This window comes from Macrotis lagotis, chromosome X (genome assembly GCF_037893015.1).
Source record: "Macrotis lagotis isolate mMagLag1 chromosome X, bilby.v1.9.chrom.fasta, whole genome shotgun sequence".
NCBI classification, from domain to species: Eukaryota; Metazoa; Chordata; class Mammalia; order Peramelemorphia; family Peramelidae; genus Macrotis; species Macrotis lagotis.
Window position 1 is genome coordinate 622,374,742 of NC_133666.1, and position 20,900 is coordinate 622,395,641.

Below are 20,900 nucleotides of genomic sequence, written 5' to 3' on the forward strand. Positions count from 1 at the left end.
CAGGGTAGTCCTTTATGATAGTAATGTCCCAGAATTTGTCTTCCTAGGCCCAGTCTCTGAGTCTTCTGGCACTTGGGGACTTTAGAAAGGCAGAAATATTGAAGGTAAATTTCCAAAAGAATTTAGAATTCAAATTAGAGTGTAAAATTAAAGAACAATTTCTGACACAATAAGTAGTTTTTAAACTGGATTTTAGCGGTAATGACCAAAGATCTATTCACATCCCTTCTAGCCCTTTTGCATAAACCCAACCCTATAGGTGTTTTATCAGATTAATCCTTCCTCTCAATAGCAAGCTCAACATCAGGGATCCAGGGAGTGAATGAGTCCCATAATTTGCTACCTCATCCCCTTATAGCCCCACAGCAAACACACACAAAAGTAAATATGAGTTAGTTTATTGTCTCTTCTGCCCATCCCACATACAAAGTAGAAAGATGAAAAGAAGTGTCAGAGATAAATTCTCTCCCTCCTCTATAAAGACCTTTCAGTAAGAATAAGGTTTATAACACTTCCTCCTTCCTTCCTCTAGTTCTTGTCTCCCTCCACTTCTGGGAGTAAAGAGCAAGATATGAAGCTGGAGGTGAAATGTCCCTGGATATGGGTTGAACTTAGACCTGGGTTTAAATGCAGATATGAAGATGGGACTGCAGTAGGAAACAGACTGGCTGCCTGAAGTGGAGAGCTAGGAGAAAGGGAAAAAGGTAGGGCCAGAATGGGGTCTAGATCAGTTGGAACACGAAGCAACTATAGAGTTTCATAGCTAGAAAGTAAGGTTGCCTTTTCCAAAACCCAGTCCTGAAGACCCATAAATATTACTGGAGGTGAGTGTCTCCTTAGGCAATTTCTGTTCCTATCCAGAGACACCGGACAACTCTGAAAGACCAGAGAAATAAAGACTGGAAGGGGGAAAGAGAAAGGGAAGTGACATGGGCTAGGGCTAGACTGAGTGGAAATGGACTGCAGTCCTGAGTTTAGAGCAGACACTCAGGAAGGATCCTCCCCCTTCCTTGTCTCACTTTTCCTTTGCATTTCAAGATCTGAAATACTTCTCATGATGAACCCTGTAGTCTCAGTCACAAAGGAGAGTTAAGGTAATAGGGTCTTCCTCTAAAGTCCTCTGCCAAGGAGATATCCTCATGGAGAAGCATCTTTCCTTCACCCCACCTGCAATGTGTCTGAGGGACTGAAAGACGGAACAAGTGGTCCAGAAGTTTGCACCAGATAGCAGAAGCCCAAACCATCCACACAAAATGTGTCCTGACGTTTTTCGGGCTATCAGCATTTGGGGAAAGAATTTCTAACCTAGCCCCAGTTCACTCTTTCCAGTGCAGAAGCTGCCTTTGGAATCATCACAGGGTAAGTAATGACCCCATACCCACAGGGGTCAGTTTTCTACAGACTTCCTCAGTCAGATATACCCTGATCTTTGTCACTTTGTACTTCCTGTATAGTCACTGATCCCCCTGTGTCCCTGTCAGATACCAACACTGCCTATTTCCCCATATCATAGACTTCTGCTTTTCTATGATTTTATCCTTGAAATAGCCTTAATCCTTCTCCTTAATCTTTCTCCTCCTCTTCCTCCTTTTCTCCCTCTCCTTTTTCTGCTTTTTTGTTATTCTCTCCCTTCTCATTTTAATACTTTTCCTTCTGCTCCACTGTGTAATGGTAATAGAGATAGTTCCTTGTACTCTTTTATTTTCAGGGTTTTCATTACTTCCTCATTCCTTGGGATGCCTCCAGTATCTACAGGTGTCAAGGTGTGCTTTTATCCACATCTCAAAGCCTAAAAAAAGGATCAATAAGACTGAAGAAAGACATTACAGAAGTGTTATATTTCTCAACTCTTCATTTTACCCAAAATCATTTTCTGCTCTTCTGTCCTTCCTGCAGTGTCCTTATTGTATCCCCTACTTTACTTCAACTCATGATCTCTTCTAAATCTTCTCCTTCCCATTTCCTTTTTCTTCTTTCCTTTCTACCTTATCAGCCTCTCTTCTTCTCCTTCCCCCCTACCGTTTCAGGGTTCTTTCTTTTTCTCCCTTTCTAAGAGGAGAGCAGCTAATAAGTTCTGGATTTGTCTTAATGAGAAGTTTACCCTTCAAAAGGTGGAGAAACCAAGGGAAAATCTTCTCTACATCATAGTCTCACTTTGGGGGAGAACTTTCTAGGGTAGAAATAATGGAAACTTTGTTTTTTTTTAATGTTTTTTTGAATTTTACAAATTTTCCCTCCTAAATCTCGCTTCCCTCCCCGCCACCACAGAAGGCAGTCTGATAGTCTTTACATTGTTTCCATGCTATACATTGATCTAAGTTGAATGTGTTGAGAGAGAAATCATATCCTTAAGGAAAAAATAAAATATAAGACATAGCAAAATTATATAATAAGATACCTTTTTTAAAAAAAATTAAAGATAATAGTCTTTGGTCTTTGTTCAAACTCCATAATTCATTCTCTGGATACAGATAATATTCTCTATCTCAGATACCCTAAAATTGTCCCTGATTGTTTCATTGATGAAATGAGCAAGTTCATTAAGGTTGATCATCAACCCTATGTTGCTGTTCATTGTTCTTATGGTTCTGCTCACCTCTCTAAGCATCAGTTCATGCAAATCCTTCTAGGCTTTTCTGGATTCCCATCCCTCCTGGGTTCTAATAGAACAATAGTGTTCCATAACATCCATATACCACAATTTGTTCAGCCATTCCCCAAATGATCACTCAATTTCCAATTCTTTGCCACCACAAACAGGGCTGCTATGAATATTTTTATAGGAATGATGTTTTTATCCTTTTTCATGATCTCTTCAGGGTATAGACCCAGGAGTGGTATTTCTGGATCAAAGGGTATACACGTTTATAATGGAAACTTTGAATGGGAATATTACTACTCCCTCTCATTGTGACAGAGGAGAGGAAATTCAGAAATAGTTTGAAGAAACAATGGGAAACAATGACTAGGAGGAGAGAAATTGGTGTTTTTCTAAAGAGACTTATTCATAGTTGTCTTGATTCTCAGTAACTAATTCGCAAACTTTTTAAACTAGAAACAATAGCTAGAAGTTGCCAAGAGGCAAGGGTAGCCTGATATCAGGAAAATCTTCTTTACTTATAGGGGGTGAAAGAGAAATGGACTCTCATAGGAGATGGTGGATTCTTCCTCCTGGAAAGTTATCAGTTAAAATAAGAAAGGTCACTTCTTGGTTATGTTGTAGGAATTGTTCTTTTTTTTTTTTTTTCTGGAATGGATTGGTCCCTTCCAACTATCTCATTCTGTGAGGTCATATTGTGAAATTAGGATCTTTCTACCCTCTGCTGTACTCTGTCCTGATCCCATCCCCTGTTTTACTCGAATGAATTGAACACTTCTCAATAACTGGACCTGTAGGATCTATGGAAAAGATAAGGAAAAGACAATGAGTTCTGTATTGAACAGTTTGAGTTTGAGATCCTGAGGTTACTGAAGAACTATGGAAGTTTATCCTAGAGAAGGGATATCTGGGTGATGGGGAGTATAATAACTGCCTTTTTCTCTGCCATAGCATCTCCCCTTAACACAGCAGCAGAAATTTCCAGTTAATGGTACTCATCCTTCATCACCTTTCTTATAGAAGCATTCTATTAAACTCTCTAATACACTGATCATGTGATATAGCAAATCATATTACCTCTGTATTGTATCTTATTCCCTTGTAAACTGCTGTAAATGAACAGTACTGAAAACTATAGGAAGAAGTTGCAAAAGGTCAATTTGGATCTTATATCAGGAAAACAACTGTTCGACTTGCCCTGATGTAGAGGACTGACTAGAGAAGTATCAGTTTCCCCCTCCTCAAGGGTCTTCTGACAGTAGCTGAATGGTTACTTGTTCAGAATGTTCTAAACAGAAATTTTGTCATGGAACAGTTTAGACTGGATGAACTCTGGATCCTTTGATATTTTCAGATTGTGTAAGGTACAGTAGGTAGGGTGAACTAGTTATGATGGAGTACCTATGATGGAGGAGACAGATGGAACAGATTAAGTGGAGGGTGCAGAGCATAGTGGGAAGTATGGAGGAGATGGAATAGAATAAATCAGACAACCTGGAGTGATGTAGTTGTCTGGATCAACATGGTAGACCAGACCAGGGGAGTTAAATGCACTATTCTCATTGGGCAAAGATGCCATCTTAACTAGGATCACTCAAATGCTGCTGCTTGCCAAGCAAGATAGTCCTTTCTAGCCTCTCCTCAGCCTGTGCCTGAGTCTTATGCTTTAGAGCATGAACTCTCCAAGAGTAGGGATTGTTTTCTATTTTGTTTCTTGTTTCCTTAATCCCCAGTGCTTAGCATTCAGTAAGTTTTTCTTTTTGTTTTTTGCAAGGCAATGGGGTTAAGTGACCTGCCCAGGGTCACCCAGCTAGGTAATTATTAAGTGTCTGAGGCCGGATTTGAATTCAAATCCTCCTGACTCCAGGACTGGTGCTCTATCTACTGTACCACCTAGCTACCCCATTCAGTAGATTTTTAAAAAATGTTTTATTGGTATTTTCTGGTATGTATTTTTTACATAATCACTAGTCACAGTGAGATTTTATTAAATGCTGGTTGATTGATTGCTTTGATAGAGTTGGTGGGGCCTTACTTGCTCCTTGAGAACCCCATATTTGTCCACCTCTATTAGTCTCACCATCTTCTCTCTATTCCTTGTCATTTCTTGCAATCTCTACCTTTCAACAGAAGTTGATGAGCAAAATATTACTCTAAGAACTCTATCTATTCTCCTCTTCAAGAATTATATACCATCACCCAAGGATCTTAAATGGCTCATCAGGTAAGTGTGTGTGTCTGGCTTATACAAACAATGACTCTGGCATTCAGGGGAGAGGTGTCTGGAATGGACAGCATCCTTATTTCTCCCTGCTCTCCATACTGCTAGATTGTTGTTATAAAAACATAGCTCTGATCAGACTAGGCTTCTCAAAACATTCATTTACTTCTCATTGGACAATAATCTAAAATAAAAACTCTTTAACTACAAAGATACCAACCATCTGATGCTTCTCCTGTACCTTGCACCCTGCACCCTACCCCATTGCCAAACCACTATCATTCCAGTCTCATTTCCCATCAGTGACTCAGGTAATAACAATAATAAAAATAATGGATAGTATTTGTAATAGTATTTAAGGTATTCAAAGCATTTTACATATATCATCCATTAGATTCTCTAAAGGATCCTATGAATTAGAAGTTATTATTCATGGTCATTTTATAGATAAGGAAACTGAGGATGAGAGGTTAAGTGATTTGTCCAGGACTACCCAACTAGCATCTGAGACAAAATTTAAGCTAAAGTCTTTCTTCTTGATATCTGGTCCAATAGTTTATCCAACTGGGTCACAGACTGCTTCTTTAATTAAGATTAGAAGGTCCCCAAAGTCAGACATTGGGAGGTAGCTTCCTTCTCTCTAGTGCTGAGTGTAAGGTCTTTTATATAGTTGGCATTCAGTGCACATTTGATAACTTGAAGCTGGATGCTCAAACAAGCAGTTGAGATTAGGGGAAGTCTCATTGTTACTGACAGCTCCCAAGAACCACATTGCCCGAATTCTAGGTTGTTCATTTCCTTACACTCAAAGATTTATGACAAATGGCAACTCTGAGGAAGGTCACTTCTTCTGAGATCATGAGCCCCTTGTGCTGAACTAGGGAGAACTTTGGGGTGGGGGAAATGTATCCTGAACTCTAGGTCAAATAATACCATCTCTAGTGTGAAAATTCTGTTCATGCAGGTCAGCCACTTAATCTCAGTGAGTTAATTTGGACCCAAAGAACATATTTTGCTAATGGTCACACACGAAATTTGGTTCAGAGACAGAACTTTGATCCAAGTCTTTCTGAATCCAACACAGGTCCTTTATGCTTCAGTCACTAATTCATAGCTGCCTCTCTGAAAGCTTTTTGTTGTTTTTTGTTTCATAGGTTTAAAGAATTTCTAGTTTGAAAAGTGTTTCCATTGAAGCAACCCATCGATTCATCTCTTATATTTGAAAAGGAACCCACTATAGACTTCTCTTAGAGAATTTGCATGGGGAACTGATCTACTTCTCCCCAGTTTCATTTCTCCTTTAAGAAGCTTCTTGGACTTCCTCCCTCATCCAAGGAGCATTTGGGTTGCTGACAATGTGAGCCACATCCTTCCTGTTACATTTTCCAAGTTCAGGGCCAGCTTCCCCAGTCTTACTCACATAGACTCCTCCTCTCTGCCTCCTTTTCTTCTCTCTCACAAACACACACACACACATACACACACACACACACACACACACACACACACAGATTCATATTAAGGAAGCTCACAGAATAATTTGGTCCACTCCATGACTTCTTCACTCTCCAAGCCAGGCATTTATGTAGTGGGGGAACAAACAGCATTGGGACTCAAAACACTTGGGTTTCAGTCACAGAGATGCCCTTAGCTTTGGTAAGGAAGCTCCTTTAGATAATTTTCCTCTTTTGGCCTCAAATTCTCTCTTGAAAAAATGTGTGTGACAGCTATGGTGGTCCAATAGGGGATTAAGAGGGATTTGATGAAATAATCTTTAACCTTCACAGGCCTATGAATGCCTCACAAACAAAAGCAAGAGGACAACAATCAAAGCCTCTGATGTCTAGGACATCCCATGACAAGAAAGAGAAAGATAGAAAGAAAAAAAGAAAGAAGCATTTATGAAGAACCTATTATGTACAGGATCTAGGCTAAATTCTCCATGGCACCAAGGTATTGGAGTGGTAGGAGACAAAAGAAATGACAAGACATAATAGGGAAAGAAGAAGTACAGGGGTCAAATCTGTTTTTATAGTGAACCTCAAAATGATCTTTTGAGATGCAGATTCTCACGAAATGAAACTAATCTGCAAACCTTGTCTTGGGAAGCAGGACTGGGACTGGGAGACTGAAAGGATTATTTTAAGAATTTAGAAACTGAGGGAATTAAACAGAATAAAATGAACATGTGCCCCCCAAATACAGGGAAATGAAGAGATTTAAGAGAATAAGGGAACAACAAATGGTTCATGGAGCTTATCAGGCATATGAGTCCAGATAAAGGATACTTAGAATATGCAAAAAGATTCTTAGACTAGGTGAGTAAGAATTAAGAGACCTTAAACCATATGGTAAGGATCAGGCAGGTAATTGTGAGTACTTCCCTTTTCCCTTTGCCAGATTCAGTTGTCACTCATGTCTAGTATCCCAAGCCTTTGATTCCTTACTAGGGTCCATCTGCTTGCAGACATGTCCTCCAAGATAATCTGAGTCTGCTTTTTGTTTTTAGCCCTGGATTCCTTTGTATCTTTAGTTATCAAATTGAAGGTTTGGAGCAGGATGGTCTATGCTTAGGTGCTTGTTATCACAGCATAATTGCAAGGAGAAAGCTCTCCTCTTTTCCCCACCCCACCCCCAAAGGAAATAGAGAGTCAATCCCTCCAGTAATGCACAGCTACCCAAATAAAGACAATCCATGGAAGAAGGAAATCTTCCACGTTGAAGGAACTATGATCCAATCCAGGTTCTTCTAACAAAGAGATAGTTTTGAGAACAGATCACATTCCTTCAGGGGAAGCCAAGCCTCTACAAAAACACAAATAAAGCACAGACACACAGAGACACACAGAGACACATACAGACACACAGACACACACAGACACACACACACACACACACACACACACACACACACACTCCTCTGCTTCCATTAGAGGAATGCCCTGACAACACTCATGCAACACTCATGGCCTTGTATCACCAAGCCCCTTTCCCCCTCCTGGAGTTTATTTGCTTGTAAAGCTGTCCCACAACATATTTCCAGAGTTAGCTTTTTTATTTTTTAAGTCTAGGTTGCTTGCTTCTCTGTAGTATTCAAATGGCATGATCATGAGTCACTTCACATTGATTTCCCTCCTTGTGACTTTCTCTAGCTTATCAGTATGCTTTCTAATCAGAACACAATATTGCAGAAGTGATCTGATCAGGGAAGCCTTTCTTAATGTAATTCAAAATCAAACAAACTTTTGTGGTGCTTTGTTGATTCATGTTGAGCTTGTAGTCTACAAAAAGTGCCTTTTCCTCCCCAAACTGCCATCTAACCAAACACCTCCTAATTTTGCACCAAGATGATATTGATTTTTAAACCCAATGCAATGTACATATACATTTATTATTTTACTTTTTTGCTATTAATAATTTTAGATTCATCCTAATTATGCCAGAGACTCTCAAATCTTTTGGCCTCAGGATCTCGTTACATTTTTAAAAATTACTGTGGACCTAACAAAGAGCTTTTATTTATGTGTGTAAGATCTATCAACACTGACCACATTAGAAATTAGAATTCTATTATGATTATTATGATTATTACTATTATTATTAAAATAAACCCTCTGAAAGTATCTGATAAGCATAAAAGATAAGCAGACCACATTTCCAGAAGCATTGTTCTATCCTGACCAAGATCTTTTGGGACACAATTCAGTTATTCAGTATATTAACTTGGGGGCCTAACTTTTATGGCAAATGATAAGCATGGCATATCTCCCTTTTCCAACTCATTGATAAAGAAGTAAAAAAGAGCATTTCCCTAGAGACCTGCATCCAAATTGACTTTGGAAATTAACATTCTTTTAGTTCAACTGTTCAACTTACTTCTAACCAATCCAGTTGTAATATTGTCTACCTAGCATCTGTTCATCTTTTCCATAAGGAAAACATGAAGTACTTTATCTTTTTGCCTTACTAACAATCTATATAGATTATCTTTTCTGTATCTCCTATCAGTTATAATAACCTTATCAAGAAAAGAAATAAAGTTAATCTTGTGTAATGAGCTATTCTTGATGAAGCCACAAACACCCTAGATGAGACATTTTGCTATAGATGTGTTCATTAATCATCTCTTTAATACTCTAGCATTTTCCTAGGAATTGATGTGAATTGGCCTATACTTAAAGATTTCATCTTCTTTAAAAAAGGGATGGGCATGGGGGGGCACATTTGCCATCCTCCAAGTCAGAGGTCACACTTCCATTTACCATGTTCTTTCAGATATCACTGAAAATGACTTAACAATCACATAAACAATTCTTTCAGTATCTAAGCATGCAATTTATCAGTTTTACTTCATCAAGAGCAGAAGGAATATTCTTAATATTACCTTATGTTATTTGGCTATGATGTCCTTGCGAAGTTTTTGTTTCAGGCTTTCTTTCAGGAGTCAATCACTAGGTTCTTTTCCTTTTCTTCTCTGAACTTCTTTATTGAACATGCACAATTTTCTTTTCATAACTTCTTAAAATTTGATGTTCTTTTCCTGGTCAGCACTTTCAAGCAGTCTAATGATTTTAAAATTATTTCTCATTGCTCCATTTTCCACGTTAGGTTTCCTTTAAATGTGAGATACGTTGAATTTTCTTCTTTTTTTCAGTGTTTTGAATGACTTTTAATATTTCAGGTTGTTCCATGTAGGTGTTAACTTCTGTTTGATTCAACCAAATTTTCGAGGAGTCTGTTACATTAAGATTCTATTGTTCTTGTACTAAATTGTTAATTGTCCTTACAAGTCTTGCCTCCAATGCTCAAATTTCTGTTACAACTCTTTACTCTAGAAATGTCATTTTGTTTATAAAATCATTTTAATTCTTTAAAAAAATGGTTTCTCTGTTTCTTACAGGAATTCTGGTTCACTTTATTTTGAAGTTGTATTTTTCTTTGAGACTTTGCATGTAGATATTTTGCATGCATCCTGTTTTGAATTTTTATCTTGACCATTTCTTTGTCATTAAGGCAGGGATCTTGCCTACTCATTCTTTGAGCCTTATTCTATCATGTAATCATTTGTGTTAATCCAAAGCTCTTATTTAGTCATGGTTTATATTTCCTGTGTTTCTGATGCTGCTTTCTCTAGAGACTGAATACAGAGGTCTTTGAGGATTCCTGGGGGACACTCAGGTTGGTTATCAGCACACTTTCAGTGAACCCTAAGTGATCTGATTTGGGTCTGAAATACTCAAGAGTAGACTTACCTTTGAAAATATCTCCAGTAAACTGGAGTCCCTGTCAGGCAGCTGAATTGGAGATTTATAATCAGCGAGGGTTAAGGCCTTTTGAAGGCATCTCATTACATATCATCACAACTCACTTAATGGCACATTCTTCAGACTCTGACATGCAGTCTCAAAGGCTCTCTGAGCATGCGTCACTTTTGTTACCTAACTAAAACTTCTTCAGGTTATAGTTGCTCCAATGAGGCAACAAGGAAATGACTTAATGGAGGATGCATTTCCATAGCATATGGTGGGTGAGCTGTCTTCACCCAAAAGTTGAATTGCTGCCTTGGGGGCAGTTTTGAAATGAATGATGGAGTAGATGACCTCTGAACCCATTACCGATATTCAGTGAGGTTTTGTTCCTGCAAATCCCATATGCTGAAAGGTGACCAAAGACACTGTGAGCCTATACTCTTTGTTCCCCTTCTAGTCATTGACCTCCCTCATGCTTCCTTCTGTTTTTCTTTCCTAGGTATGATGGATTTGATTAATGTTTCATGCCATTTATTCGGCTTCCTTGTCCCCATTCTCTTCCTTGAGATATCCACATTTGCCTCAGGTATGAATGTTTATTTCCCAGTGTTTTGTAGTGGGCTTCAGTGTATTGAGGATATGAAGTTGAAGAGAGTCTATTCCCACCTTCATAATTCTCCATTAAGCCATTTCCTCATTACCTGACACTTCAATTTCTCTGTTCTCACATTATTTCCTGGGGTTTTCACTAGTTGTCCTTGCTTTCCCTTCTGGGGACTTCTTGATATCTTCACCATTTCATGGGATCTCTTTCATCCTCCTTCTATCCCCTCCTTCCTCATTTATAGTGTTTCTCATCCTGCTTGAAAACAACATTCTTCTCCCCCATCTATATCATAAAGACTGATATCTTGCTACTGTATTTATATCTCTGAACCCTGATATCTTCTTCCCAAATAACTGAACAGGAAAGTTCTCAGTGATTGGACCCAGAGAACCCATCCAGGCCTCAGTGGGAGATGTTGCAGAGTTGCCATGTCACCTCTCCCCAGCACAAAGTGCAGAGCATATGGAGGTGGTCTGGTTACAATCTACTCGGGTAGTACATCTCTATCAAAATGGAAAAGATCAATTTGGAGACCAGGACCCTGATTATCAAGGGAGGACAGAGCTAGTGAGAGATTCTATCTCTAGTGGGAATGTCACTCTGAAGATATGGAATGTGAATCTCTTGGATGAAGGAAGATACAAGTGTCATTTTGAAAATGGTTTTGATCAAGAGGAAGCTGATGTAATGTTAAAAGTCTCAGGTGAGGATATTGTGCCTGGACTGGGATAATAGGGTATGTATGTGCTCTTTCCTACTTGGTGCTTATTCTGCCAATGTGATAATACATTTGAGAATTTATTTGCTAAAGGATGAATGATGAAAGGAAAGTCAGGTTTTTGAGTCAATAAAATTTATTAAATCCTTGCTATGTGATAAACTCTTGTTCTAAGCACTGAAATTACAAAGAGTAGTAAAAAAGAAAAAGCTCCTGACCTCAAGGAACTTACTCTGATAAAGGAAGACAACATAAAAAGAGAAATGGACTTGGGAGAAGAAGAGTGAGAGTAACCCAAATGGGACCAAGGTGGAAATTAAAGACATTGTTGAGGACCTGGGACCATAGAAATTGGGAGAAAGTTGAACATCATTTTCTCCTGGCCAACTTTCTAGATGCATTTCCCTTATCACTCTCTTTCCCAGGCCAAAGAAGGATATTACATAGAGTTTCATTCATAGCTAGCAGCTTATAAAAGACATAGGAAACCAGTAATTCCTAAACTTTTCTGAACAGGGAACATCTTGCCTTTAAAGTATTTTTTTTGTTTGTTTGTTTGTTTTTTTTTGCAAGGCAATGGGGTTAAGTGACTTGTCCAAGGTCACATATAGCTAGGTAATTAAGTATCTGAGACTGGATTTAAACTCAGGTTGTCCTGACTCCCTAGCTGGTGCTCTATCTACTGCACCACCTAGCTAACCTCTTTAAAGTACTTTTAAAGGATAGGATTGAATTCATAAATGCTGATACTGGAGTATTTGGGACTTGGGTTGATAAAATAAAGTGAAATTAAGCCAGTTTGTAAACTTCTGCTACATAAAAAACATATAACATGTATTATTTTACAGTTAATCATTAGAAGGGAAATATTGTTTACACCAAAATATTTTCTGGAATTAGCTTACTATTAAATATTTGCTATTTTTCTTTTTTTAATTTAGTATTTTATTTTTCCCCAACTACATGTAAAATGATTTACAAAGTTTATTTTTAAAATTAAGTTCCAAATTCTCTCCTCTTTCTTCTCTGTTTTTTGAGAAGGCAAGCAATTTGATATAGGTTTTATATGTCAAAGCATATTTCCATATTTGTTATGTTGAAAAGAGCATATAGAACAAAATAAACCATGAAAAATAAAGTTAAAAATATGCTTTAATCAATATTCAGATTCTATCAGTTTTTTTCATCATAAATTCTTCAGAGTTGGTTTAGATATTTGTATTGCTAAGAGTAGCTATAATTAAAACATTTTCCTTTAAAAATTTTTTTTTGGTTTTTGCAAGGCATTGGGGTTAGATGACTTGCCCAAGGTCATACAACAATTATTAAGTGTCGGAGGTCAAATCTGAAGTCAGGTCCTCTTGACTCCAAGTACTCTCTATTGACTACACCACCTAGCTGCCCCTTAAAGCATTTTCAAAGAAAATAGTTTGGGAAACAGTTACAGATAAAATATATCCAGATATAATAAAAACATTTGACAAGGGTTTTCAGTATCTCTCCAAGGATAAAATAGAGAAATGTGGGATGAATGATAAGTCATATCTTTCTTGTGACTGAGTTAGTTAGCCTTTGCCTTGGGCCTTAGAGATTTCACCTTTCACTGTTTTTTTTTTCATCTTCCTTGATACATAAATCACAATTAAATATACCAAGTCTCCTGTACCTAAATGACCACAATCCTGCTTGACAACCTGGATCTTTTATCTTTTCTTGGGTCATTGCTGCCAGAATTCATAACTGGATGCCCTTTTCTATTATAATCTTCCTTTCCTTCCTATTTATTCTCTGTTCACTCTTCAGATTATGAGTGGATCTTCTGCTGAGAAAAGAAAGGGAAGTATGTAAATTCAGAAATATTAATTGAAAAGAAATTGGCATACCATTATGGAATATTCCTTGACTTTCTAGATATTCTAGCTATAGCTACTCATGGGCCTATCTCATGATCCTTTACACTTGGTTAAATCTAAACAACATTGACTTCATTAGGGAATCATGTGCCTTCTGAAAGAAAGGGGCATGTGGGAGAGTGGAGAGGTTGCAAGGCTTCTCACCTCAAACGCTAGTTCTGGCCCAGAGTAGACAGACATGAGATTGTCCTCAATGAAGTGTTTTGGTGGGGGTTATGTTTTAGGTGAAGAAGTAAAGCCAGTGTTGGTTTTCTGGATGGTTCTCTTCATTGTATATATAATTACCTGGTGGGTGCTGACACTTGGTTTTTACACTTGGTTCATCCTGCGATACCAAGGTAATTATGAAGAGAAATTGAGGTAAGGACATTTTTTTTTTCTAACCAATTAGACTATACTAGGCAAAGATTTGTGGTACTTCTTTCAGAATCCTGAGTGTCCTGAGAGCCTGACCTATACTAGGCTCTGGTCACTTACTCCAGTGCACTGCCCTCAAGATCCCTGTGGCCAAAACCTTAAAAAAAGTGAGTTTAAAAATTCCTTGGGCACCTTTGATTCTTCTGTACAAACTTGTAAGCTTATGACATAATACATTCTGGTCAGCTGGAAACCTCTAAGAAGAGGGGGCGTTCTTCTCCATTCCAGGATCTTTTACCAGTTATTTACTCAGCAAAACCACTGCCTGCTGTAAGCAAAGCTTTTTCTAGAGCCTGATAGAAATACTAAGAATTTTTTCTTTCCCCTTCCTCAGTCCTAATTCTCCACACTAGGGGGGAGAAGCAGAAGTCTGAAAAAGGACTCTCTTTAACTCAATTCACTAAATTTCAAATCACTAAGCATTTATTAAAAACAAACAAACAAACAATAACCCATTTTATACAGTGTTCTGATGTGGGCTGAGGGAGAAATAAAGGTTAGATAAAACACCTTTCGCTGTTCTCTTGTAAGCTGCAGTCCAATAAACTAGTGAGCTTGTGAATGGGTAACTAGGAGATGAGGATAGCACTTGTGGCAATCCTCTCATGTGTACTTCCCTCCCTCCCCCCAAAACCCAAACTAAACCTAGTTAGAGTGATTTGGTAAGTTATCATGGGAAGCAGTAAACTAGTATTAGTTATCTTTACCATGCTATCTGAGATAGTAGCAGTTGCCCTGGAATACTGCCATTTCTTTTCTTTTTTTAAGTCTCTCCTTTTCTCTTTGTCTTTCTTTCTCTTTTCTTTCCTTCCTTCCTTCCTTCCTTCCTTCCTTCCTTCCTTCCTTCCTTCCTTCCTTCCTTCCTTCCTTCCTTCCTTCCTTCCTTCCCTCCCTCCCTCCTTCCTTCTTTCCTTCTTTCCCTCCCAATGGAAATATGTAATGTAGATTTGAATCATGCTACCACTGCAGGGGGTTTATTATTGCTCCTAATATGGAGCAAACTGTATCACTTTCTTTCTTGTGGTGCCTAATCAAGAAGCAGAAGGAAAATTGTAGCCTGGCAGAGTGTTTTCAAAATGACCCCAAATCAGAGAAAATAAGAGAGAAATGCTAACGAGTTGAGATAAGTATCATTATGCAAATTCAGTGGAAACTGAGATTTCACACTCTGCACTCTGGTCCATATTATCAGCCTTGGTACCATCTGCAACCCAGGGTCTTTGCCTCAGCCACTGCAATTCTCTTAAGATCTGTTTTATCTGTGTAAGTTATTCAGTAGCTCTGTGATAGCACTAGTGGCCCATTCTGTTCCCAGTCACTTGGAAGAAATGGAATGGAATGGCAAGCTAACAATCTTCCCCATGGGGGGGAGAATCATGAAAAATTTCACTGTCTTCCAATTTCTCAACCTCTATATGAAGTTATATCCAGGCAATCTGATTTTTGATTTCCTCCTGATCCCAAGGGCATAGGCCCTTGGGGTCCTCTGACTTCTACAGAAATAAAAATGTTGCAAATCCATAGAGAAAGTTAACTGAATCTTAGAAGTATACTGGTCTTTTAAAATGAGAAAACAATTTTAGTTATGCCATCTTTTTGCCCTGGTCAGAACACCAGTTCAATGTTGTTTCCTTTTTTGGGACGTTTTAGCATCGCCCATATAAACTTAATTCTCACTGATGGGTCTCAAGTCGTGAAGTAAGGCTATATCTCCCCCTTAGGAATCTAGGAGTACCACTAAGGAGTTGGTGGTGACTCTCCAATATCATTGACTTGAGCCCCCACTAGTGTGCTTCCCTCTCAAGATGATCAGTTTAGAATAAGTGAAACCTACCAACTTTAAATCGATTTTAGAAAGTGTTTACTTAGGTGGTATAAACAATTGGTACAAAACATCACTTCCAAATATCTGTAAGAACTCAGGGGAAAGGACACAGAAATCAGACAGATAACTCACAGATGTAAGATGCTGAAATTCCTTCTTTTCCATTTGAAGCTTACTCAAGAAGAACACTAGTAGCTTGGTGAATCTGTGTATAATTTATTATTGGCTCTTTAATAAAGTCATCACTTTCAGCCATTGCTGTCCCAGGAGGATAATGCTAGGGCACTTTTAATAAAATGGGAAGTCTCAAATCCTCCAAAGTCCTCCAAAACTCTTTGAACTTACCAAGGACCTCCCCTGACCAAAGGGAAGAGTAAGATAGGATCTGTGAAAGAGATCTGGCCATGACTGAGGATGACCTGTCTCCTTCCCAAAGTTGGTTTCTCCTCCTCAAGGGTTTTGCTGTACACCCATATTTGCTGCAATATCTTCAATTCCCTGATTTCATCTAACTTTTGCACAGCACCAAGGGGTCATGGTGAAATCCTTTATTATTGGAACAGAACTTCTGTCTATGATCATTTTACTTCTTAAAACACCCTTCTCAGACTTCCACACTGAATCTAAGGTGGTTTGAATTGGTAGACTGGGCATTGTTATAAATCAAACTCACTCTTACGTTGGGAAGAATAAAGACAGTTGGAAAAGTTACAGCTATGTCCTGGTCTCACAAAATCTTTCCAGCACAGTTGACTATGTGGGAAGTTCAACTTTCTTCTTCTCATTTGCCCAGTTTCTTCACAAGCTCATTTTATCCTCAGTACTGGCTTCATTCATCTTAGGCCTTCCCTTATATCCTATAACTAGTCCTTTAGAAACTTCTTATCTTGGAATTCTCTTATTCTTCTTGTTTGCTTAGTAAAACATATTCTGATACATGCAGGAACCTAGGCTGATTCTTTAAGGGCTTCCAGACTTACTGAACATTCCCCTACCCATCAGAAGGACATCATGGAGATCATTTCCATTTCAACCTCATCTTTTTTCATTTTGGAATGTTCTAGGATTTTCTATGTGTTTAGAGACAGTGTCCAGAGGGACCCAAGGGTCACAGTCTTGTGCTGGGGGGGTTCTTTCAGAATATCTTACCCAGACCACCCCCTGGCTATGGGAAGTAAATGGTATCCTGGTTGTAACTTGGACATTTGAAATAGGAATTTCCCTGTGTTTGCTATGGATCCTGCTACGATGCCAAGGTAAGAAAGAATAGGTACAAGAATGTATTTAAATTGTGTAATACTATTAAAACTCAATCTCCCCCCCCCCCCCCCCCCCCCCGTCTCCAAGTCTGGTCTCCAGTCCCTGAGTCCACCTGTATTTCTGGATTCTGAGTACCTTTCCAAGCCTCCATTATGGGCTCATCACTTATCTGATGTTTTTCTTAGATATGAGATTAAGGTGGATGAGTATGTATGGACTGTTTGAGAGAATAGGATGGCAGATAGTGCCAGAGGTCCAGAGGGGAAATTGACTAAAGGGTTGGGAGACCGCAGGTTTCTGGTGAACAGAAACCTATAACCACAGTTTTCCTAGCTTTAGGGGTACTGGGCCAAGGATCTGATCAAGCTCCAGCTAATGGTTTCCAGCTGTTTTGCAGGGTTTTCTCACAAAGAAGAATCTGACAAGCTAGACTGGATAGACTGGGTGACCTTTCTGATCTCACTTTTCCTGCCCTGGAGAATGTCCATGACACTTCTCACTGTATTCAAAGGATTGTGCTGTGGCCAAATCAAAGGTAATTCCAGGTACTCATAGTTGTGACTTCTGGGAGTGACCTACCTGAATCTAATAGGGGACCGTGGAAGGATTGGAGTCTTGAATTCACTTTTAGCAAGAAGTGGGACAAGGGGGGTAGTGTTGATTTGAGGAGAGAAATGAAAGGAAGATCTGGAATTGCCAATATTTATTTATACTTGAGGCAAGCTGTGAGCTTGGTGAAATTCTGACCTTGTAGGGAGAGGAAGATGAGAACCTCCTTGGGGCATGATATAAAATATGTACAAAGTTCCCCTAAGGACAGTTTTAGGTGAATGTGTGGAGGAAGATGAGTCTTGTAGTAGAATGGGGGGGAAAGGTTCCTCCAAGACTGTCCTGCCAATGCCAATAAGTTTCTCACTTAGAAATTAGGAACAACTGGACAGTTGCTCTAATTATATTAGATAAAGGGAGGATTCTTGGGAGTATAATCACCAGGATTCTAGAATTCTAGAAAATGAGAGCATTTGTTTAGGACTTGGCTAGATATGGAAAGGGAAAAACAAAGCAGACCTCCCCCGCCTTCTCTCTTTCTATGTATCCTTCTCTGTCTCTGTCTTTGAGTTTGTTTTTCTAGTTCTCCCTCCTATTCCTTTCATTCCCCTTTTCAGTCCTTCTACACCTCTTCTCTTTCTTGATCTCTACTTCTTTCTCTTTTTCCTTCCCCTGAATCACCCCTCTGTTTCTTTTCCTTCTTCCCATTTCCTCTTTTTCAATTTTCATTTTCCCTCTATATCTTCCTTCACCACTTTTTTCCTATGCATCCTCCTCCCCTTCACACTCTATTTTCTCTGAAACTCAATCCCACATTGAGATGAGCAGTCCTGATCCAAGATAGATTTCCTTCCCTCCTTGGTTTTTAGTTCCAATGAGATGTGCAAAGGATAAAAGATCATGATTCCTCTTTTTGGGGAGTTTTCACTCCAGTTTTGCCCTTCCTTTGTGTTCTCCAATCTCTCCAACTTCCTTACTTGTTGGTGCCTATATTTCAGTTAGAGGTTATTGAAAATAAAGACAAATTATTTTTCCCAATCCAAGTACATGTGGCTTCTGAAAACCTTTCACAGATGTTGGGGGTCCATGAACCCCAGTTTAAGAAGCCATGATCCAGAAGCTAGTGAAATCATGCTAGACATTGATTTTTCCCTGATTGTGTGGAGAAGCAACTGTCAGGTAGGCAAATTGTGCCAGGTAAGGCCTCTAAGGATCCTTGCTCCAGGTGTAGTGACTTCAGTTTCAGAATGCCCAGCACAGTACCATAATAGTTGGGGATCCAATAGAATTGAAAACAAATGTAAAAAAATGTTAATTTTAGTTTTTTCAGGGTTCTTAGACATTTCAGGAACACAATCCTAGCAAATACTTCAACTTAATCACCAAACCTTGCTTCCCAGGTTGCTTCCAGGCATCTGAGAGAAGGCCTTTGCCCAACCTCCAAAGTCTCTGCTCTATGGATCCAATGCCTGGCTCTGGCATCACACATGCAGCCTTGGAAGAGGGTCTCTGACCTTGAAGAGACTGGAAAGGCCTTATTTATATTCTCTTGATGCCAAAGCAGGCAGTCAACAAACCAACCTGAGGTACCACCTCACACCTATGGCTAGTATGTCAAAAAAGAAAATGACAAATGTTATAGGGCATATAGAAAAATGGAGAAACTAATGCACTGTTGGTGGAGTTGTGAACTGTTCCCAACTGCTCTGGAGAACAATTTGGTGCTATGTTCAAAGGGCTATAAAACTGTGTATATTCTTTGACCTAGCAATACCACTATGAAGTCTATATCCCAAAGAATCAGAGAAAAAGGAAAAGGACCTATATGTTCAAAATATTTATAGCATCATTTTTAGTGATGGCAAAAAATTGGAAATTGAGCTCATACTCATGAAAGGGAAATGACTGAATAACCTGTGATATATCATTGTGATAGAATACTATTGTATTATAAGAAATGATGAAAAACGAAAACCCTGGACAAACTTAAATGGACTGATGCAAAGAACATTCGGTACTGTAACATTATTATTGCAATGATGATCAACTTTGAAAGACTTACTCTGAACTATGCAATGATCCAAGGACTTGGTATGAAAACTACTATATTCATTTAGAGAAAAAAATCATTAAATCTATGTGTAGATTGAAGCATACTTTTTCCACTTTGTTTTTCTTGCCTTTTCCCCCTCTAATAAGACTCATTAGGAAATGTATTTCCCTGATTTCACATGAATAATTGATATCATATTACTTTTTTTCTCAATGAGTGAGTAAGGGTCTGAAGAGAAGAAGAGAATTTGAAACTTTAAATTTTAAAAAGTAAATGTTAAGGAGAAGCTAGGTGGTGCAGTGGGTAGAGCACCAACCCTGGAGTCAGGAGGACCTGAGTTCAAATTCAACCTCAGTCACTTAATAATTACTTCGCTATGTGACCTTTGGCAAGTTACTTAACCCCATTGTCTTGCAATAACTAAAAAAAAAGTAAATATTAAAAAAGTTTTATTGTGGGGAGAGGGGTTGAGACCCTCACTTGGCAGCATCCTTGGTAGCATCCTGCCAGCTATTCCAACTCACTAGATTGGGGGTCAGACTCAGGTGGCTGATTCCAACTAGTGATAATAGAACAATGATTTACAAAGAGATTTACAAAGGGATTTTGAACTTGCGTTTCTTTCTTTTTTTTTTCCTAAAGGAAGACAAAAATGTTTTATTAATTTCTTCTACTCTCTAAACTTCTATTGTTTTTTAAAAAATGTTCTTTAATTTATTTACGCATTACTGAAATATTCTTGTTGTAAGAGTAAACATAATACCCCCTCCCCCCCACAAAATGTAAAATGAGAAATAAAGTGAAGGAAAGAGAAAAAAATGTGTTTCAGTCTGTGTTCTGATACCATTAGCTCTGTCTTGGGTGTATCACTTTTGTTTTTTGTTTTTTTTTTATCAAAAATCCATCATAGAAGTTACTTCCATATTTTCCCATAGCTGCTATTACTATTGCTATTACTGATTGTAATTCCCTCCATCCATTCCTTCTCACTATCATCTATTATATTTTTTCTTTCCTTTCACTCTGTACCTCTTCAAAAATGTGCTGTGGGGCAGCCGAATGGCACAGTGGATAGAGAACCAGCCTTGGGGCTAAGAGGCTACAAGCCTACATCCCATCCCAGAGACCCAGCAACCACCAGGCCCTGTGGTCCGGGACAGGCCACCCAGTCACGCCACTTTGCAAAAAGTAAAAAAGAAAATGTGTTATATCTGATTATACTCTCCTCTGATCTACCCTATCCTCTATCACCCATGTCCCCTCCCCCCATCCCCCTTCTCTCCTTTTTCTTCTAGATTTCTATACTCTATTGAGTGTGCATGCTGTTTCCTCTCTGAGCCCTTTTTTTTAAAGGTTTTTGTAAGGCAAAGGGGGTTAAGTGGCTTGCCCAAGGCCACACAGCTAGGTGATTATTAAGTGTCTGAGGTTGTATTTGAACTCAGGTAGTCCTCACTCCAGGGCCGGTGCTCTATCCACTGCACCACCTAGC

The 20,900-nt window shown here is 38.7% G+C and overlaps 1 protein-coding gene across 1 annotated transcript; it reads left to right on the top strand.

Annotated features, from left to right (window-relative positions):
• The first annotated feature begins 683 nt into the window (after positions 1–683).
• On the top strand, positions 684–20,217 carry LOC141500187 (uncharacterized). The gene is made up of 7 exons (XM_074203177.1): positions 684–1,359; positions 10,569–10,655; positions 11,038–11,379; positions 13,532–13,645; positions 16,689–16,805; positions 17,207–17,344; positions 18,759–20,217. Exons 2-7 carry the CDS (start codon positions 10,571–10,573, stop codon positions 18,869–18,871), a joined length of 909 nt encoding a protein of 302 aa, XP_074059278.1. The 5' UTR covers positions 684–1,359; positions 10,569–10,570; the 3' UTR covers positions 18,872–20,217.
• Positions 20,218–20,900: the final 683 nt, after the last annotated feature.